Source organism: Euprymna scolopes, chromosome 16 (genome assembly GCF_053919585.1).
Source record: "Euprymna scolopes isolate OS-2025 chromosome 16, ASM5391958v1, whole genome shotgun sequence".
NCBI lineage: Eukaryota > Metazoa > Mollusca > Cephalopoda > Sepiida > Sepiolidae > Euprymna > Euprymna scolopes.
This window is the reverse complement of record NC_136497.1, coordinates 95,657,337-95,680,531: the sequence shown is the minus strand read 5'-3', so window position 1 is coordinate 95,680,531 and position 23,195 is coordinate 95,657,337. Positions and strand designations below refer to the sequence as shown.

At 33.1% G+C, this 23,195-nt stretch overlaps 2 protein-coding genes across 6 annotated transcripts in view; both read left to right on the top strand.

Moving 5' to 3' along the window:
- The window catches only part of LOC145296022 (guanine nucleotide exchange factor subunit RIC1-like), a 317,949-nt gene that overhangs the window by 211,334 nt on the left and 83,420 nt on the right, over positions 1 to 23,195 (top strand). For all 5 annotated transcript variants that reach the window (XM_080142059.1, XM_080142062.1, XM_080142061.1 and 2 more), the window contains one exon: positions 17,425 to 17,511. In XM_080142059.1, coding sequence (XP_079998185.1) covers positions 17,425 to 17,511 — 87 coding nt within the window. The remainder of the gene's footprint in view (positions 1 to 17,424; positions 17,512 to 23,195) is intronic.
- On the top strand, positions 3,477 to 9,824 carry LOC145296283 (uncharacterized). Its single transcript, XM_080142481.1, has 3 exons — positions 3,477 to 3,497; positions 8,453 to 8,673; positions 8,727 to 9,824. Exons 1-3 carry the CDS (start codon positions 3,477 to 3,479, stop codon positions 9,442 to 9,444), a joined length of 960 nt encoding a protein of 319 aa, XP_079998607.1. The 3' UTR covers positions 9,445 to 9,824.

The following is a 23,195-nucleotide window of genomic DNA, read 5'->3' as shown; positions in this document are numbered from 1 at the left end:
TCCATACCACAAAAAAGAATGAACCAGTTTATTTCTTACTTACAAGAGATTAAGAGCTATGTCTTTTCTGGTTGGTTTCCAAATTTAATACCAAAGTCCCTCATAGAAGAGTGATAAGAAGCTTGACAAAAAAATGGAGAGAAGATTCTTAAAAAAAACTCATGAAAGTAGTCGTTTTTGGCATTAACATTTTAATCACTTAATTTGTTCAAAACTCTTCAAATATATTATGTAAATTATGCATTAATGCATGTGAAAAGATATTCATTTCCATTCAAAATAGTGGTATTTTGAGAGCATAAAGTGTTTGGATTTTAAAATATACCTTAGTAGAACCCTTTTGAAACCTGTGCTTAGCCAAAGTGTTTTATGATGGATTTTGTTATGTTCAGGTCTAACTTTGAGAATTGGACTCCTTTAAATTTATATATTAGATAAGCTGTAAAATCGAACTATGAAAATTGATAAAGGTCAGAAATCTGTGACTTCCTGTTGATGAGTCCTGTTTCAGTCCTTCATTGGAGATTTAAAAGCAAGCAAGTTGAGCCAATTTATTTCTGTTCGTACCAATCAGGGATTCATCTTCCATGACCATTACCACTGATTAACTGTACCGTAAGGTTTTGGTTCCAGGAGCTCTTTAGATACTGGCCAGTAGGGGCAATATTTATGGTCAATTTTTTAGGGATCCATATTTTTTGCTTCCCAGGGCAGATATAGACTTGCTATATTATGTTTTCTTTTTACCCCTATGTACAGTGCCAACAGTTTTCTTGTTTTGAAGTCTACCTTTACATTAGTCCTTTTGTGGCCGCAATCACTGGCATAGCAAATTGGTTAGTGTCAGTTACTTTGTTTTAGCTTGTAAATTTTGTTTTGAAGATTTTTTTTTCTTGCATCCTCTCTGCCATTTTTTCTTAGTGTGTTCAATTGAATCATTCTCTTTCATATTATGACATTTTTATTGTTTCTGCTCTTCTAGGTGTTTGAGGTCGATTTATCTCCATCTATCTATCTATCTATCTATCTATCTATCTATCTATCTATATATATATATATATATATATATATATATATATATATATATAATGAGCTGCCTTCAATAAGTTTCCAGACTTTTTGTCCAAGCATTTAAAATTGTCGTAAACTCTTGAAAATTCAGTATGTTATTGCTATACATCTTATGAGATGACTAACCAGTTTTTATGATTTCAGGTTGAATTGAACAGCTACAGCAGGAATTGAAATACACCCTACTAAACACTGGTTGTAACAGCTGGTGAATATTAAAACTACAATCTGGACATGAGTGCCCTTTAGAAGAACGATATGCAATAAAATTCTGTTTTCAGCTTGGAAAAAATGCTACAGAAACGTATGGAATGCTTCAGACTGCTTTTGGACCATCTTGCATGAATCGAGCATCAGTTTTTGAGTAACATAAGAGATTTAAGAAATGTAGAGCATCTGGGAGGGATGATGAAATGTGTGGGAAAAGTAAGGGAGTCGGAACACCAGAGTTGATTGGCCAAAAAAAGAATTTCATGGATAAGGAGCATTGTGTGTCTATAGACAACATGTGCACAGTTTGATGTCAGTGTGAGAACTGTACATACAATTATTTACGAGGAACTGAAGATTCAGAAGATTTGTGCGAAATTTGTCCCAAGGGTGCTCAGAGAAGATCAGAAAGGAAGACGTTGTCATGACCAAAATGGGAATCAAGACAGTTCCTCACCCTCCTATTGTCCAGAACTTGCTCCCTGTGATGTTTGGCTATTCCCTAAGCTCAAGGAAAACCTTAGAAGCTGTTATGAGACAATTGAGGAGATGAAAGAGTCTGTGACAAGAGTCATTGACATGCTAACACAAGAGGACTTCCATAGGGCTTTCCAATACAAATGCATTGCAACCGGAGAAGATTACTTTGAAGAGGACTAGAGTTTCATGTGTGTACTATCAATAAAAGTGCCCATACAAAAGAAAGTCTGGAAACTTATTGAAGGCACTGCATATGTATATAATATATATTAGTGTGTGTTTATATATATATATATATATACATATATATATATTTGTATCAAGTAAACTGCACGAATGTTTGTTTTATTCTCGTGGAATAATCATCAGGCTGTGTGTGTGGCAATAGTGGTATTGTGGTGTCTATTGCTTGGAAATCTTTACTTTCATTATTTTTCACTTTTTCCTCCCCATCTATTATCTTATTTTGGTTTTGTAAGACTATGCTTTTTTTTCTCTCTTCAACTTTCATAGCAGTTTGTTTAAACCAGAAATGGGCTATCCTACTAGATCCAAACATTTATTCACTATCTTATATATTTTAACCAAGAGATCTTTATAGGATGCTAACCATCCTTTTAAGTGTAATTGTTTAAATCTCTCTTGCACTTGAATTACTGAGTATATTTGCTAGGGAGTTTTTGAAATCCTTTCTATGTGTTCAGTTTCTCCTGTTATTATTAGAATGATAGAGATCTTCCTAAGATTCCAGTGTCTTTTCATATCATACATAAATTACATTGGTATTTCGTTATCTTTTCACTTTCAACTCTGTTTAACCCAGCATCATTGGGGACACTAACTTTTACTAAGGTTGCTTCTTTCTCCTTCTTTATACCACATCACTATCAAGTTTAATAGCTTTATTTTTCAAGGTATGCAGCTGTAGGAATTACATAGTGGATGGTGTTTGACTTATTTTGAACTGTTCTTTCTGGTAAACATGTTCCCAAGACTTGCTACTGCATTCAATATTCAACTATTTACAGATCGTCCAGTGGAGATATTTACACATTCCATTGTATCGCATTACATAGTGACCATCCCTCAGCAGAACCTTACAGCTAGATGTCACATGACTTACACTCTCTACTTCTGTGTGACAGAACCTGCACTTTTTGTCATTGCTGAGACCACTCATCTTTTTAAAAGCATTTGTCATACAGCCTTGATCTTAAGCAACCATTATAATCCTCTCCTGATCATAGTAGAGTGATCCTCTTTTTAGTCAGTCTATATAGTCCTGAGTGAATTCATGCAAAAAATACTTGGTATACTGTTGGTTGGCCCATTCTTCCAGTATTTTGCAATGGAAGTTCTTGGGGTATTTTTAGTGACTCTTTTGGGCTATTTCCGTTGCAGACTTGTTTTCTGGTTCTGTATCATTTTTAAAACAGTTTTGTTCAAAATGTTTGGCCAGTTTGGTGATGGGGATTGTTCTGTTGGCTCTTGTTTCATGAGGTTGATGTACGATTTTGTGATTTGGATTTTGGGAGCTCATGAGATATTGCCCGGTGCTCATGATAATGGCACGATACTGATGATCAATCTTTGAGAAACCCATACCTCCCACTTCTCTGGGCAGATATAGGTTTGCAGACATTGGTTTCTGTATGCTGTTTTGTACAGTATTAACATTTTCCTTGTTTTACTCTATTTTTTGTGGTCAGTCTACAATGTCAGTTATGTTATCACAGGTATGGTTAGTTGGTTAATTGCAGTTATTTTGTTTTCCTTACACGGCCAATTTTTTCTTTCATCTTGGCATGCTGAATTAAATTGTTTTCTTCTATGCCAAGCTATTTGTCTTTTGCTGCTCTTCTACATCTTTGATGTCAGCATTATTTATAAAGGAATATATGTTATTTCAAAATTAAATACATATAGATTTTTAAGAATATTCTCCTTTTATGAACTATTAAACCTTTTTATTTAAAAAGAGAAATGGATTTGGCAATATAATTAATTGGATTTGATTACTTGCAGATCCCAACCCCTAAAAAAAATTCAATGCAGCGAAGAAACAAAACGCTAGTATGGCATGAAAAAAATGAAAATAAACTTATGTAAAGTCTTTTTAAAGAACATACATTATCAAACAGTAAGTAATCAACATAATGAAAGAAAATCTAAAATGAATTCTTCATAGTTTATCGGTTTATTTTCAAACATAAACAGCTAGCAGTATAGCTAGTGCCAAAAAAGCAGGCAGAACCCATAGCTTTGCTTGTGTATGCAAAACTAAATAAGCCCCTAAGCATTGAAACCCACATAGTAATAATTATATTTGTATATATGTATTAGGGGAAGAACAAAAAACGTTAAGAATGCAAGCAATAGTAATTGAAAAACGGCTGCATTTGTTTTCATGTTGGAATAAAATAACATTTTTGTGTAGCTTAATTGCCACGGATAGATTATAATAGATTATAATAAATTATATAAAGTTATGTATGTGTTTAGCAGCCATTATTACAACTGGCAACAGTCATTGCTATTAACGATGTTTGAAATATCTGCTTCACTTGTAAGCTTTGTGCTGATTGGAACAAACATTTCATTTTGATTCTGATGTATCCAATCAGAAATAATCTCACGCAAACATTTCATTTTGATTCTGATGTATCCAATCAGAAATAATCTCATGCTAACAGATCACTGGCTCCTAAAAGTTATTTAAAAGAGTGTGTCAACTCTTTTGCAGCAAGATGACGCAACTGCCTAACTCGCCCATATCACTTAGTTCAACCACCAAACTCTCTCTGCATGGAAACAAACCTGCTGTTAGCTACAAGCTATCGGCATTGACAACAAGACTTTCCTATCCAACATGTCGACCTGTCATACATGGACCTATACCCAATATCATTCCACACAATCTTACTTCTAAAAAATAACATGAACTCTGTTAGCCTTACAAATTACTTTTCTATTGCTATGCACATATGTACAGACGGTTTAATAAAATTTTCTTATGTACTGCCAACCCTTTTTCTTCATCCAGACTCATGAACTTATTCTCTATTACTAGCACTTTGTCTATTATTGCATGTTGAACGAAGATGACCAATTAAAATGATATAAAATGTTAGAATTTAACTTAGTTTTCAATTCTACATATTAATCTATTTGTACTAGATTTTCTGGTGAATGATGAGGAAGCATTTGATTTTGAAGTAAAATATACTCCTACTTCCTCGAAGTATGACTTGTTTAGGAATCACTATGGTCAGAATCTTAGTAGCAAATAACAGAAATTAATTAAAATGACTAATAATTTCTGAAAACATGCAAGAAGTGTGCAGGTATTGGAACTAAGTAGTGTCTGTAATTTAGAGGCCTGTGATATTTGACTGAAGAGGGTGGAAAAAACAAATTTACTTTATGAATATAAATGTAGTGAATTCATTCCTAAACTAATCAACTGATTATTATTAATTTTAAACACAATTGCAAGGAGTAAGGGTTAGTAATGTGTTTTATATTTAATTTAATACAAAGGAGGTGGTAGCCATTTGTGAAAATTAAAATACTATAGATTTTTATGAAATATTAACAGTAGTTATTAGACATAAAATTATAAATATTCCTTTAGAGTTTTTCCAGGTATAATATGGGCACAGTCTTCCATTTTTAAACTTAAATAGATTTGCATTGAATTTGATCCATAGTCGTTAGATGCCAATTAAACAAGATTTTCTGAATTTCAGTCTTTTAAGATCTATTAAACAGTGTATATATTTTCTTCCTTTTAACTACCTAGATTGTTGCTTTTATGATATGTAGCAGGTGACTGTTTATTATTTCTGAAATATAGATTTTGTATACTAAAAGGGGTAGTTTCATAGTTATGAATAATGGCGGCTTCTCCAGGTAAATCCATTACTGTTGTCTCTTCTTACTATTTATCTTCATTTCAAAACCGTTTCACTAAAATGCATTAATGTTATCTAAACAAAATAAATGCTACTTCCTGCCAGTTTCCTAACAGATCGATACCTTCTTTAAGTAAATGTTTACAAAAAAATAAAGCAAATTCCCAAAATACCACATTCAATAAAAATAGAAGTTTATAGATATTTTCCTTTGTATCATAAACTAGAATATCAGTCTCAGTATGAGTAAAATTAATTCCCCCTCAAAACAGAACTGTTTTGCACCACTTTTATACAACCTTATGAAAATCAGAACTAAGATATAAAAAAAAAAATGTTTCATCCAATGTCAGTAGACGCTAGGGAAACGTGAATGAATTCCTCAGAATTTTTTATGTTTTTTTCTAATGGCTGGAAATACTTGGTGCTTCACCAAGACTATCAAGGATACTTTTTTTTATCGTGACGCTATCACTAGATGGGTTGCCTACCATGGCTTAAGAGAAGCCCATCTTCCCTTGAGATAAAGGATAGACCGTGCCAGTTTCCTAACCTGGTATTTTTACCTTGTGGTACATACAGCGCTTCGCCACCTCAAATGGTTACCCATTTGGTACTGGCCAGGCTCAACATTGTTTAACTTCAGTAGTCTGGTGAGAACTGGTGTGTCAACGTGATTGTGCTGTATATGACACTAAACCTTATGTCTAGAATTCTTATACTCATAATGATCAAAATCTATTCTATAGTTTTGATTATGAAAATGTCTAAAATTTAAGGTACTTAAGATCTATGAAACTTGTACATTTAAACACTATAGGCAGAAAACTTGCTAGAACTCTTTCAACTATCATCTCACCAGGAGAAAATCTATAGTATAATTCAAAATAATATTGATGAAAATGGGGTTAATTTGAAGTGCCAGAATCGATTGAGATAAACATTTATGTAAAAAAAAACAACAAAAAAAAAAAACAATTAAAATGGCACCATGTGGTAGGGGGAAAAATGGAGGGGAGCGGTTCAAAGTTCCCAAAGAAATTCTCTTTCAGGAAGTTTACCCTTCCACTTCCCACAAACCCTGAGGTATTTTGAAATCTTGGAGATGTTCTGCATGGTCACACATATTTTATCACTTTCATATCTTAATATGGTGGATGGCTCGGGAAATCATGTATCATATCAAATCTTATTAAATCTAACGAAATTTTAGGTTGTACAATCTTTGCTAAGTTCTATGAATCTTAATTAAATTAAATGCAGTCAATGAAAGTCTCTCTTAATTGCATTTTATAGATTCTAATTCAGATTGTTTCATTCGTTCATTATTTTCCCTTTCAATTAGTCTTTTTTTTTCCATATTTTAAACCTAATTAACTAGAATATTTTTCTCAGGATGAGTAAAATCAATTTTCCAAAATAATTTTGAAATAGGAGTTTGTGCCCATGTTATGCTCCTTATAAAAGCTTGAAAATAGTCCAAAGAAACTGAAATTGGGACTATTTATTGATTGATCTCATGCCTATCGTTGAAACTTCACAAAAATCTGAGGTATTCAAAATTTTTATGAACAGTGTCACCCCCTCTTTACCTCTTTTGTATAAATGAAACTAAATATATCTCACATTATCCACCCTTACATTTATTATGACGTTTTCGAACAATAGACATTGGAACAAACAGATTAATCAAAGTGGATCAAATGAGTTGAATTTAAAATATTGTCACAACAAAGTATGTAGTTATGTAAATGCGTGAAAATTTAGTCCTGTCTCAAACAAAGTTGGGCAGTCAATCAAGAGAGAAAGTCTCACACAGAGATAAAAGTTTATACATTAGACTAGGAACCTCTTAATTGCCAGATATTGACATCCCATAAAAGCAACCTCAGAACAGATTTCTATTCAGAAAAAGATTTGTTGCAGTTGTATAATCTGTTAAATAGTCAGTTTTAAACTTTATTATTCAATAGCCAAGGGAGGATCTGATGAAAGAGGGACAACTTTGTCATGAACAATGGTAAGAATGAGGATTATCTCCCTTACAACTTTAATGATTTTATAATTAAGGACAGCGAAAATCTTTCCTCCATATTGCTTTTAGAAAATTAATTCCATTTTACATATAAGTTATTATATGTAATACTAACCTGGGTGCCCGGCATTGTCCGGGTATTTGGAGGTATGTGTTGAGCAAAAAACGTTGTAGTAGGCAAGCGGCTCGAACCTGTGAATGTGGAGAGAGGTTTAAAAAAAACAAAAATGGTAGTAGTGTGGGGATGGAACCAAAACAACAGCAGGCAGGTAGGCAGACAGGGTGAAGAGAGGTGTTTAAAAAGAAAAAAAAAAGTGTGGTCGTAGGCAGACAGGGTGAAGAGAGGTGTTTAAAAAGAAAAAAAGGTCTGGTCGTAGGTAGACAGGGTGAAGAGAGGTGTTTAAAAAGAAAAAAAAGTGTGGTCGTAGGCAGACAGGGTGAAGAGAGGTGTTTAAAAAGAAAAAAAGGTCTGGTCGTAGGTAGACAGGGCGAAGAGAGGTGTTTAAAAAGAAAAAAAAAAGTGTGGTCGTAGGCAGACAGGGCGAAGAGAGGTGTTTAAAAAGAAAAAAAAGTGTGGTCGTAGGCAGACAGGGTGAAGAGAGGTGTTTAAAAAGAAAAAAAGGTCTGGTCGTAGGTAGACAGGGCGAAGAGAGGTGTTTAAAAAGAAAAAAAAAAGTGTGGTCGTAGGCAGACAGGGTGAAGAGAGGTGTTTAAAAAGAAAAAAAGGTCTGGTCGTAGGTAGACAGGGCGAAGAGAGGTGTTTAAAAAGAAAAAAAAAAGTGTGGTCGTAGGCAGACAGGGTGAAGAGAGGTGTTTAAAAAGAAAAAAAAGTGTGGTCGTAGGTAGACAGGGCGAAGAGAGGTGTTTAAAAAGAAAAAAAAGTGTGGTCGTAGGCAGACAGGGTGAAGAGAGGTGTTTAAAAAGAAAAAAAGGTCTGGTCGTAGGTAGACAGGGCGAAGAGAGGTGTTTAAAAAGAAAAAAAAAAGTGTGGTCGTAGGCAGACAGGGCGAAGAGAGGTGTTTAAAAAGAAAAAAAAGTGTGGTCGTAGGCAGACAGGGTGAAGAGAGGTGTTTAAAAAGAAAAAAAGGTCTGGTCGTAGGTAGACAGGGCGAAGAGAGGTGTTTAAAAAGAAAAAAAAGTGTGGTCGTAGGCAGACAGGGTGAAGAGAGGTGTTTAAAAAGAAAAAAAGGTCTGGTCGTAGGTAGACAGGGCGAAGAGAGGTGTTTAAAAAGAAAAAAAAGTGTGGTCGTAGGCAGACAGGGTGAAGAGAGGTGTTTAAAAAGAAAAAAAGGTCTGGTCGTAGGTAGACAGGGCGAAGAGAGGTGTTTAAAAAGAAAAAAAGGTCTGGTCGTAGGTAGACAGGGCGAAGAGAGGTGTTTAAAAAGAAAAAAAGGTCTGGTCGTAGGTAGACAGGGCGAAGAGAGGTGTTTAAAAAGAAAAAAAAGTGTGGTCGTAGGCAGACAGGGTGAAGAGAGGTGTTTAAAAAGAAAAAAAGGTCTGGTCGTAGGTAGACAGGGCGAAGAGAGGTGTTTAAAAAGAAAAAAAAGTGTGGTCGTAGGCAGACAGGGTGAAGAGAGGTGTTTAAAAAGAAAAAAAGGTCTGGTCGTAGGTAGACAGGGCGAAGAGAGGTGTTTAAAAAGAAAAAAAAGTGTGGTCGTAGGCAGACAGGGTGAAGAGAGATGTTTAAAAATAAAAAAGAAGTGTGGTTGTAGGAAGCCAGGCTCGAACTCGTGACGCAAAGGCAGAAAAGAAAGTGAAAAAAAAAAAAAACCTGACGTCTTAGCCAGTGTCTCCATGATGCGATTGGAAGTCAAAAGTGTTGAAATTAACTGAAATCAATCCAACGATGACGATGGCTTGATAATATGTCGGCGAAAAAAAAAAAAAAAATCGACCCCTCCATGTACAAAACAGCAGAGTTTAGAGTGAAGGAATTAATATTTTTAGCCAATTTTTCGATATTTGTTGTCTGAGACGTCGAGCTTCAAAATGATACTGATTTTGTCAGGATCTGTCACCTCTGTCGAAGGTTTTGGGCAGATATCCAAACTGACAGGTGAGATTTAAGAGGACTCTGTTCATTTTTATCGATTTTTTTTTTTTTTTTTTTTTTTTTTTTGTTAAATTATATTTGTTGGTTGCTTAAAATTTACAGAAGGAAACAATTGCTTCATTGCCCAACATTTATTTACTATTGGGATCAATGTGTAGCATCAATTCTGTCCTAGGTTGGAAGATGAAAGATCCTTCTTGACTGGAGCATTTTTATTTTTTATCTCCTATAGTGTTTCCATTTTTTTTTTTTTTTTTTTTTTTCTAAGGGAGCTGGATGTCCTCCAAAAATTAAAAAAAAAAAAAAAAAAATCTTACCTTATTTGTCTTTGTGGGGAGGCAAGTAAATAGGGACTATGAAAGGAATCTGTGACAGAGGAGCTGACCAGTTTCACATTCGTTGCAAACAAATTGGTTCCAGTATCCTCGTTAGTATAGTGAATAATTTTTGCAAGAATATAGTTGCTTAAAGTTGGAAATGTTTTGAAATGGGAGAAAATGCGCAGTATTTTTAACTTCATTCTCTTTTTTAAAATGAGCTTATCAGTAATTTTAAACTGAAAGAATCAATTATTTGTAAACCTTCGTTGACAGCACTTTAATTTGGACACTTCCTTTAATTGACAGTGCTATCAGGCATCTATATACAGTATAATGGTATATGCGAGCAAAACCTGACCAGTGAGGGCCAAGAACATGTGTCGCAAGGAGATAAATGATATAAGAATGATACGATGATGTGAATTTTAAAGACTGGCTTAGATCTGATAAGCTCAGAGGAAGATTAAATGTGGGCAGTATAGGGAGATGCAGAGCAGGAGACCTCATTGATATAGTCAAGTTGAAAGAATGGGTGAGAGTTCTTGAATTTATAGATGTAAAAGAGTTGAGGTAGCAAAGAAAGACCAGATATAAGAGGAAGTAATAAGGATGTATTTGAGAAAAAGAAAGGTAGGTTAATTTGGAAATCAGTTTCTAAAAGCCATCTGACACATGCAGGTGTGTAAAACGGGCATTAATCTGAATATGATGAGGAGGAATAGAAGATAGTTTGGGAATTAGAATAACCTATAAAGTATGTTCCCTATGATCACATATTTTTGCTAGTGTATATGACAAACGAACAACAAGAAGGAGGTAATATCGTGGAGGATTATCTCATAACAGAGCAGACACTATTCCTCTCCCTGAATTGAGACTTGAAAGATAGTACATTAGTATGAAATAATCTAATAAACTGAATTGAGCATGAAAAGATAGTACAATAGTGTAGTTTCAAATTTAGACAAACAGGTACCCAATCTCCATGACAGACTAGTATGATGCATTTGGTATTACTGTGGTATCACTTAAACTTTCCTAAGGTTACTATCAATCAAAAGTTGAACATAAGATCAAATGTATTGAGTTCTGACTCTTCTGTTGCATATAATAATCTCTCAAAATCATAGGAAAATTAATCTATTTATATGCACAACACAAGGACCTGTGCCTGCTATTATAGTTGAAAACTCTTTGAGACTTGGAAAGTTAGACAATTGTTTATTGATATCAGTGTTATGGAGTTGAGGAGCATGACTGGAATACCGAACCTCAGTGACTAAGTTTGTGCCAATTTAGGATCAAAGTATAACTACTTTTTAAAAAATCTTCAATATTATTGATCCAGGACAATGCCAATCAAGAAAATACTAATTATGTAGAGATTGGTTTTGTATATTTTTAGTTTTAGCCTGACATAGAAACACACCCACACAGACAATTACCATATCATAGGTGTTTTTAAATATCTGATATAAAGTAAAGTCTGTTATCCTTTCTTTGTCATTGGTAGGTTTCTTCCTACAAAATCAATATTTGATTTTGGTTTATTAGCTTTTCTTGTGGATCATTGCAGCATATTTTCAAAAGAAATTGTGATTAGATTTAATTCTTTCCTGTAAATACTTTGTTCATGTGTGAATTATTTTCAAATGGCTGCCATAAAAAAAAAAAAAAAAAGTGGGGGTGGGCATAACTTTGCATTCCTCTAGAGAAAGTTATTTATTTTGATTAATACAAAATATATGTTAGACTCTCCCTACTCAAAGAAAAAATGCAAATCTCAAAATGGGCATAATCTGCAAAATTAAATACAGTACCAGGTAATTCTGGATCAGTACAGTTAGTTATAAATATCATGATTCTTCATTAGTTATGAAATAGTTATAAACTTAAATAATTATATCTTAATAAACCTGTTAAGACAGTTTATAATTCTCTCGAGATTAGCATGTTGCATGTGAGAGTTTGCCTGTTGCTGCTAATGATATTTTTCTCCATTACTGAATGTTAATCATGTTCTATATAATTAATAAACAGAAATTGCTTTTGCTCAGCCACTGCTTGCTTGATCCGACCTTAACCTCTACACAACCGTGCTAGTAGCACACAGATTACACTAACACCTGTCTGAGAAGTGGCAACAATGATGAGTTTTCTTTCTACCAATTATGCTTGTATATAAAAAATGCATTGTTTCTGAAAGTGGCATGAGAACAACTGGAATTTTTTATTTCAGTATCAAAGAATGCGTTTGCAGTTTCTAAGAATGTTAAATGCACATATATTTTAAGTGCATAAACAAGTGACAATATTGAACGGATTTTTGCAGTTTTCTTATTTTGTTACAGAATGAAAAACATTTCAAATTGCTTCTGGAAACATGCTTTCAAATCATACCAATATTATCTATATTTATAATATTATGAGATGCCATGTCTGCATTTGAGTATTTTATCATAGCTACATTAATATTTTTTCATCTGCTATCATTCAAATATTTATTGAAGTCAAAAATGCAATAGTATAAAAATTTAACAATTAAAAAAAAATCTTATTTTAAAAATACTTACCAAATTAAATCCTCCAGAATACATTTTCGTTTCTTCATAAGTAAGTCAGCCATTTTCATCTCTTTAAATTGTAGAATAAAAAGAATGAATTAATTAGTGACCTTTTCAAATTTAAAATCGATTCATAATCATTTAAGCCATTGAATAGAGAATCATCTAAACCTTAAAATTTCTTAACAAAACCATATATATCAGAAAATTGAAAGTTTTCTAAAACTGTTTCCATTCAGTTTTTATAGAAATAAAAACGTTATCAAAATTAGTTTTCGTTTTATAACAAAAGTGAAATTATTATGGTTTTTGTTTAGTCATTAAATTATTAATAAAAATTAATAATTTAATGATGAAACAAAACTATAATAATTTAACTTTTGAAATTCTAAAAAAAACAAAACAAGAAAACAGAACAAAAATTTAAATATGCCTGGACAATGCCGCGTGGCTAGCTAGGTATAGTTAATGGTAATGATATTGAATTAAACAATATAAAACTGCATTTCATTAAATTTGAAGAAGAAAAAAATCCTCTCAAAGTTAGAGTATTTGAGAACGAAACATAACTAAATATGCTTGTGTATCGTATAAATGTTAACACACCAGTTTTCATTGGATCATTTAAGTGACATTAACTCTCGTCAGTACCAAATAATAAGTGACCATTTGAGAGTACCAAGCATTGTATATGGAAGGGCAGCGACACCTTTCTGCAAAAACTAGCATTAAAATCATCTCTCCTGATTGGGATATACATGCTACTGGGAACAGTTTCTGAATGTAATATTCCCTAGAAACCTCTTCCTTTAGAGGAAATCTGCTCAGTCCAACCAGAGTGAATATTGCACCAGGCAGGCAGGCAGGTAAATAAATATGTATGTACTAAAATTGCATTGGTTATCAGTTATATTCACTATTTAAAATGTCAAGGCTCAAATGTATTTGCTGTTTGTATCTCACACTTGCATTCTCGTTGCACTTGAGCATAAAAGTGATACATTTTAGATTTGTTTAGTTTTGCACCACTCTTTTTTATTTTATATCTATTTTATTTTATATCTATTTTTTTTTTACATAGGCATCACCACTCATCAAGGCCAAGAGGCCACTCAAGGATAAGGGTTAAAGAGTGTACAGTAGAAATTGGACAATATAGTAACTGTTAGTAATGGAGATTCGGTAAATTTGTTAACTTATATGGAACGGCTCATCAAAAACTTGTTTACGTTAGACTTGAAGACAACCATATTGTAGTCAGCTGGAAAGCAGAAAAATGGAAGACAATTCCATAGGCGTGCAGTTCTAAGAAAGAAGCTTTGCTCATGGAATCTACGCTTAGGTTTAGGCACAGATAAAGAGTGGGGGAAACTAGTGATAGTGTTTTCTGCTAGACGGGTGTTTCTTGTGAAAGTTTGGCGAGGGGGGGGGGACCATAGAATGGAGCTCACCCGACCACCTGCCATGAAAATAACGATAAAGCAGAGACAAACTCGCAACATCTCTTCTGTGAGAAACAGGTTGCAGGGAAAAGAAAAGGACATCCCCCACAAGGCTACAAAGTATATTTTGAACTCTATCAAGGCAGGATAAGTCCTTTCTAGCAGCTCCTGCCCAGATGTGGCAACAGTACTCCATCCTTGGACGTACCTGGCTCTTATGTAGATAGAATTGCATCAGCAGTGCGATATCTACTGGATCGATAGAAGGATCCCACCATTTTTCCAGCGGCCTTGGCAACAGATTTAATGTATGTGTTCCATTTAAGATCAGGAGTAAAGGTCAAGCCCAGAATCTTGTGAAAACATGAGGCCTTCCCAAGACGAGAGCCATTCATTTCAATTGATGCCAGATGGGGATCAGTGCGTTGATGATGTAAAGATAAAAGTTTGGTTTTAGATGCATTAAAACAGGCCACCTTTTTTCCCCATTATACCACATGCTCAAGATCAGAGGAGAGAGAATCAGAGAGAACTTGGTCGTTTACGGTCTTAGATGTGCTACCATAGATAGTAGTGTCATCAGCATAGATGTCTACAAATGATGTAAGGATGTGATTTGGAAGATTATTAATATAGATCAGGAAGAGAGTTGGGCCCAGGATGGACCCCTGAGGGACTCCAGCATTAATACTAAGAGCTTCTGATTTCTGCCCATCAACCACTACTCTTATGAACATATCAGAGAGAAATGATTTAATAATTAAGACATTTCCAGCTATACCGTAGCTGGAGATCTTGTGAAGTAAACCTTTATGCCATACTCTATATATATTTTCTATCTATTTTCATTTTTTATCTATCTTTATTTTCTATCTATCTTTATTTTCTATCTATCTTTATTTTCTATCTATCTTTATTTAATATCTATCTTTATTTAATATCTGTCTTTATTTAATATCTGTCTTTATTTTCTATCTATCTTTATTTTCTATCTATCTTTATTTTCTATCTATCTTTATTTTCTATCTATCTTTATTTTCTATCTATCTTTATTTTCTATCTATCTTTATTTTCTATCTATCTTTATTTTCTATCTATCTTTATTTTCTATCTATCTTTATTTAATATCTATCTTTATTTAATATCTATCTTTATTTAATATCTATCTTTATTTAATATCTGTCTTTATTTTCTATCTATCTTTATTTTCTATCTATCTTTATTTTCTATCTATCTTTATTTTCTATCTATCTTTATTTAATATCTATCTTTATTTAATATCTGTCTTTATTTAATATCTGTCTTTATTTTCTATCTATCTTTATTTAATATCTGTTTTTATTTAATATCTATTTTTAGTATTTATTTTTATCTTTATTTTTAGTGTTTTTAGTATTTATTTTATCATTATTTTTAATTTCAATATTTATCTTTTATCTTAAATATATATAAATTTTTATTTTTAGTATTTTTATTTCAGGAGGCAAAAAGCTTAAGACAAATCTTTCATGACTTGTCTATCATTGAAATTTCCATTGATTATGAATGAAAATAGTTAACAAAATCGGACTCATTGATTGATATCTAATATTTTAAAAGAAGCAATCCCACTTTAAAATATGTTTTCGAAAACTATAACTATTTAAGTTTATCTAGAAGAAAAAACAGCAAATTACTCTTTTGATATGTATAAATGTTGATGCGCCTGAAGAATGTTTATATAGATGTCTAAAATATAATAAACAAAAACTTTAGATTTCTCTCTATATTAGGTCAGAAATAGTAATTTCTTCAGTCTAGAAGGATTTCTCTTTCACTAATCGAGCAAAGAAATGATAAAGTATCAGAACAGATACTACACTTTGCTTTTAGGCAAAAGGATTTCTGCATAAGTCACTTATTAAGAAGTTATAATATTCTTAATATAAAAATATGCAAAAACGTTGAATTAAATTGTTCTTTAGGTCATGTTATCAGGGATCCACTGACGAATTTATCTTTAGTTGATCTTTGATAACTAAATATTTTCGTTTACTAGCCAAACCCATGTTTTGGAATGTGACATCTTCATTCCGTGACAAAACGGTACATCATGAAGATTTTTCTGTATTTTTTTAAAAAAATAAGTGTAATTTTAAATAGCCATCAAATTTTACATCAAGATTTGAAGGTATAGCATTTGAATTTCTTCAGATGTTTTTTAAACAGCTTTCGTTAAATAATACAAAAAAAAGAGTACATTCTATTAAACTTTTATTGTTTAAATAGTTTGACTTCGCTCGTTTTATTAAAAAAAACATGGATTAAAAAGACATCTTTCATTCAATGATTTTGTAGATTATCGGGTAAAAAAAAAAAAAAAAGGACACAATCGCTGAAAGATAAGCATTTTCTTATTTCTAGTCACCACTTGGAAAAATCACTTGCAAATGTGACTATTTCACTCGCAATGTAAAGTTCTGGTCATGAAAGTATCTATGTAATGTTTTGTTTGTTCCTTCCTTCCTTAGTCCGTACGTTATGATTTGAAAAAGGCCTAATACAATGTTTGATGACCAAACTGCTTGAAAAAAAGTCCAAATTCATGAAATTTGGTTTTCAAAGGATCAGTCTGGCAACAAGAATAAGTGACCTTCCTTTGATGTAGTTTCGTTTTTGCATATCATGATAATATGCTCATTGTTGTAATAGTGGGAACTTGCAATTTCAACGTGTAGCAGTTCTTCACTGAAGGAAGAAGTCAGCAAAATGTTATGTAAAAAAAGGAACCATTCAAAAGAAAATGTGCAAAAAAACCCCAAAAAAACCAAAAAAACCCAAAAAACATTGTCTGCAAAGGGGTGTTGGACTGGAGGAGTAAATTAAAGATTGTGTCTTATATTATTATTTGTGTTGAACTATGTAGCACAGTATTACTTTCTGAGTATTTATCAGTACTTATTAATTTATCTCATTTGTGTCAGTTCTATATTTAAAATATAATGGACACTATTTTCGTAGAAATGTTAAATTCATATTTGCTGCGAATTATTGGTTTTTCTGCCCCAAAAACTAATTTTTTGCGCTCTCCGGAAAAACATCAGCTTGACCAAAACATTTGATTAAATATATTTCTCATTCCATGGAATTTCCATGAATCCTGCTCGTACATAATATTATTAATAATAGATGTTAGTATTTCAGTGAACATTTGTGTGTGAATGTATGTGTTGTTTTTTGTATTAATGTATTGTTTTTTTTTTTTTTTTTGTTAATGTTATGTGGCACATAGATATATAACTTAATTTTATTTTGTATTTAATCTTCTACTGAAAAAATGTATTTTTTATTTTCAGGAATGTCTTGAAAGTGGCAGGTTAAAAACTGCAGCCTCTTACCTGATTATATTGCAAAATTTGGAGAAACCATCTGTCTCTCGGCAGGTTTGTATTATTTTTTTTTTAATTCCTAAAGTAGCTAATGCCAAAATGTCATTTCTATTGAAGAATAAAGCCTATTGTTTGTTGCATAGGCATATCAACCTTTTATGAATCGTCATGTTACAGTCATGTATGTACAATATACACCATGCAGTTGTCATGTGTGCATATAATTATCTAACCTTATATAAATGTGTGCGTGTGTATACACATCTGTTTAACACAAAGAATGCTTCACACTAATGTTTTCTTGTTAAACTTAAAATATAGCTTTTATTTCAGTTCCATGTTCCCGTTGTGTTTGGAGTCACAATGTTGAGTTCCCTTTCTTTACTAGTTTTTACATCTTGGGCCATAAACACCCTCTTGACTTCCTGGATTTACAAGAAATAGTCGCAACATCAAGTGCACAATTCTGTAACTAAAAATCAACTCCAGATTAATCATTAACTTAAAATCATGAAATATTTCTTTATCCTTAAACTCTAATTGTGTCATCTCTTGTGCTTTTAAATGAGGGCAACTTTTGTTATTGCCTCAACTTGTTATTGTTCAATTCGGCCTGATTGTTATCGTTACAAATTTTATTATTGTCAAATGTTTTACAGTATTTTCAAAACTATTTTCTTTTCTAATACCGCAAGCTTAAATGTACAAACTTACATATTTTCTGTGCTAATCTACTCGCTAGCTAATCATACGACCCAAATCTGTTACATTCCTCCCTTCTACAAATAACCAAAAGCAATTTCAGTTTTTCTTTTCTTTTCATCCAATTCTGAATAATTATATTGTTTATTTGTAAAACATTGAAATTCCTAATCACTTGCTTCCCCATCTAGGAGAAAAGTCAACTCTGTAAGGAGAGAACTCTTTATTTGATCACAACCCAAAAGCTGAGAAGTAATCATTTACATTTTAACACATTTTAAACTAGCCTGGTTGCCCAACATTACCCAGGTGTTTGGAGGTGGGTATTGAGCGCAAAAAAACAACAAGGTGGTAGTAGGGAGGTAGGCTCTAACCTGTACTACGAAGGAAGAAAAGAACGTGAAAAAAAAGTGACGTCTTTGCTGTTGCATCCATTGCCAAACTTGAAGCTAATTTAGGCTAGTCAATCGAAAATATTGTCGAAAAAAGCAACCTTTCTCTGTAGTTGAGAGTGAAGGAATTAGTTTTTTGCGATTTTTTTTATATTTGTCGTCCAAAGGGTCGAACTTTAAAATGATACCGATTTTGTGAAAGTCTATTGCCTCTGCTGAAAGTTTTAGGCAGACATACATTTAAACAGCCAGGTGAGATTTATATTATAGATTATACATTAAGGTTATATGATTTAAATCAAATGCATAAAGAAAACACATTTAAATCACATAAAATGGTAGGAAATAAATAATTTCAGATTAAAAAAAAATCTTGTTTATTCAGAAAGTTTATATCCTTTGCTTACTTATCTTTATCCACCAACTTCCCCACAAGGACTGGATGTGATGCAAATTCGTCCTGTAATATGGGGATAGCCATGAGCAACATAAGTATACTATGTGATGGTTTGGAACAACACACATAAATATCTATTGGAACTAAATAAGATTTATATATCATTAGATCACTAATTACCTTTTACAAACAAGTCACCTTATCAAGGCTACTTGAGGATTACCAATATTTGTTACCTATATTATTACATATTATGAAAACATTTTAAAATTTCTAAACATATTTTATCTCCTCATTTGAGAATGTTTGCCTTTCATAAGATAGAGTAAAGAATATCATCACATCATCCTTCTGGCTCTTGGTTCTCCTTTTATATATATATATATATATATGATGATGGCAGCAACTCTTGGTTCTCCTTTTTATATATATATATATATATATATATGATGATGGCAGCAACTCATTCTCGACTATTGCCATTACTTAATATATCTCTGGCTGAAATGATGCAAACATGAGCGTAACTTTTTTTTTTTTTTTACACAGTGGTCACCACTTATCAAGGCCCAGAAGCCACTCAGGGATAAGGGTTATTGCAAGTATGTACATTATGTTAGTGTGGAGATTTGATGAATTGTTTACTTAAGGGGGCGGTTCATTAGGAATTTGTTAACGTTGGACTTGAACAAATCCAAGTTGTAGTCAGGTGGGAAGCAGGCAGACGGAACAGAGTTCCACAGGCGTGCAGTTCTAAGAAAGAAGCTTTGTTCATGGAATCCATGTTTTGATTTAGGCACAGATAAAGAGTGAGGGAAATTTTTCAAAGTGAATTCGGCTAGACGGGTGTTTTTCGTGAAAGATTGGCGAGGGGGACCAGAGATTGGAGTTCAGACGAGCACCTGCCATGGAAATAACGATAAAACAAGGATATGCTCGCAACGTCTCTTCTGTGGGAGAGAGGTTGCAGGTTAGAGAAAAGGGCATCCCCCACTAAGCCACAAAGTCTATTTTGTACTCTGTCAAGGTAGGACAGGCTGTTTTTAGCAGCTCCTGCCCAGATATGGCAGCAGTATTCCATCCTTGGACGTACTTGGCTTTTATATAGATAGAGAATTGCATCAGTAGTGAGATATCTTCGGGAGCGATAGAAAGATCCCACCATCTTTCCAGCGACCTTGGCAACAGACTTGATGTACGTGTTCCATTTCAGATCAGTAGTAAAGGTCAAACCCAGAAGCTTGTCAAAACACGGGGCCTCTCTCAGACAAGAGCCATCCATCCCAACTAGCAGCATGTGCCGAATGGTCACCTCTATGAACCTTCTATAGTCCAACACATCCAGTGATGACCGGGTCCAAGCTGTGGTGCCTGAACACCTACCAGGCCACACCCTGAACACCTACCAGGCCGGACCTTGGATGTTCCAGAGCCTTTATTGCCATTCACACCCATATCTGCATCGGTCCTCATTTAATGTCTGCTTGCCGTTTCAGGCTACAGCCAGCCTTTTTGTTATCGATACACACTGATTGCAAAACGTGTATTCCATTGCATATCAAGTAATGCCTGTGCTTAAAGCTTTTTATAGTGAGGAAAGACTTTGCACTGAGACAATCCCACTCTCTAAACAACTGCCACATTGAATCACAAAGAAGAGCAATTCAACATCATTGGAAGCAGCAGTCACCACAGGTTTTATATCGGGGTTTTCCTTCTCCTAGAGAGGCCGCCTTTACCATGGCTTACTGGAGCCCTCTCTACCCACCATGCCATTTGATCCATAAGTGGGCACCAGAGCATACTCCACACGCTGGTGGGTCATGTATGCCGCAGCTGACAGGGCCTAAGCTCCTCTGGAGGTTTCTGTCAGGGTTACCTCACCCTTAGCCTTTGGTTCAAAGAACCTTGGCCCACAAGGCAGTGGAGGTCCAGTTATACGGTTCAGGACACTAGCCGTTCATCAGAACCCTGTCTGCATGGCAGTAGTCACGACGTGCACGTGGGATTGATTTTTCTGGGAGAAGCACAGTATTATGCTAAAACATCTGCGTGCTTTTAACACACATTCACACCAGACCTTGACCACCATATATATATATATATATATATATATATATATATATATAAAAATAAAAATTACGATAAGTTTACCAAGGTAATCAAAATGGTAAACTTAAAATATATTATAAATATTAAAGAGTTAATATTTACAAGTAAAATAAACTCAGCCAGATGTAAAAGCTCAATAAAACCGAAAAGGAAATAGAGCTTATAATATGAACAAATGATTAATAAAACATGTTAAAAGACATCTTGAAAAAGAGTTAAAAACATATTTAATTTTAAAAAAGGAAGCACAAGATAAGTGGATAGTCCTTAATCCGCAGAGTTTCGAAGAAATACTCTCCTTCTCATCAGAGGGCAGGAATTAGCAAAATGCAGGATCGGATTTTGCATATAAAAGTATTTAATGAAACTACAAGTAAGTCACAGATCTTACTTAGTTAAAAAAAGGGTGAGGTAAGGGGAACAGGAGGCAAAAGAAAAATGATAAAAAGATTTCACATGAATGGATAGTCCGGTGAAGGGTAAAAATCCAAAAATGGTAAATCCAAAACGGTCGAATTTAAAATTTCAATCCAATGGATAAATTCCAAATGGTCCAAAATAATCCAAAAGGCAGAGTTCCTTGGAAAAAAAGCGCAAATAGAATGAATTCCAAATCATTAAAAGAGAAGCACTGGAGATAAAATTTAAAACACGTCTGTCAAGGCTGGATGAATCAAAAAAATTTAAGGTTTAAAAAAACAAAAAACAAATGGAAAGCGGTGAAAGTTTAAATTTGAAAAGCAAGGTCAAACTGACCCAAACAAAAAGCGCGAAAGTTAGCGTTAATAATTAGGTCAGCTTAGATATGCACGTGAAAGTCCCAGAATTAAATTAAGAAAACTGATCAGAAGAACAAATAAATGGCCAAGTTTAAGAAATGGGGCGTCTGTTATATATATATAAAAAAAAAAGTGAAAGTAAATAAATAAAAAAAATAAATAAAAAATAGAAAATTATATATATACACACACACATATATATATATATATATATATACATACATACAGACACACAAATACACACATACATGTATATACATACACACATGCATATAAATATATATACATATATGTATACATATACAATAACACACACACATACATATATATATACAAACACACATGCATGCATAAATATATACACATATCCAAAAACATATACAAGTTAAACAAAAACATACATACTTACATACAAAATAAGGGGAGGGAAAGGCCGGTATCTACAAACTCCGGAATAAGGCAAATAAATGTGTATGTAAATGCATATAGTGAAATATAAGTAAACAAATACATAGAATAAAAATGAGTAGGTTGATGTATATATTTAATTAATAGGTATACTTATACCATAAAACGGAGACAGCAGATGGAAAACCGGCCAAAGAAATAAAGAAAAACAAATAAAATTAAAAATATAAAAAGCTTAGAAGGTAAGATTATAAAAAAAAAAAAAAAATTATGGGAAAAGATATATATTTGAAGGGTTAAATTAATAGCTATGTGATTTCAAATTTACCATATTTAAACTTGGACATATGTTTGCAATAGGAGATCAGTTCGTTTTTAGAGTTTATTATATTACTACTTTGAGGGGAGGTTATAATAGTTATAGCTTCAGATGTACAGAGGTGACAAGACTTAGATCCTGGAGTGTAAGACTTAACTTTTTTTAGGATGGTCCATTTAATTGAAAAGTGGGTATTGGCAGAGTTAAGCTTTTTAACCAGTGTAGTTAGAGAAGTTCCCTGGTTATTATTTGAATTTTGGTTATTGAAAGAAGTGTGGTTTGAAATTCTTTTCTTTATTAAAGTTGAAGTAGCACCTATATATGTATATGTTTTATTAATAGCTCAGGGTCGAGAATTAATATTAATTTGTTGATTTATACTGGGAAGAGAATTTAAATTTTGTTTATTTTGATGAACAGAGGGTAGGACAGTAATTGTAGCAGGATTGGTTTGAAGGGGATAATTAGTGTTATCAGTGTTAGGATGGCTGCTATGAAAAATTATTATTATTATTATTATAGCTGGTTGTATGATTGAAAATAGAGGGGCTGGTTGATTCGTTTGTTGGATTAATAATTATATCAGAGGGAGGAAGGATAATTTGGTGGCAAAATGTTATTGTCTATTA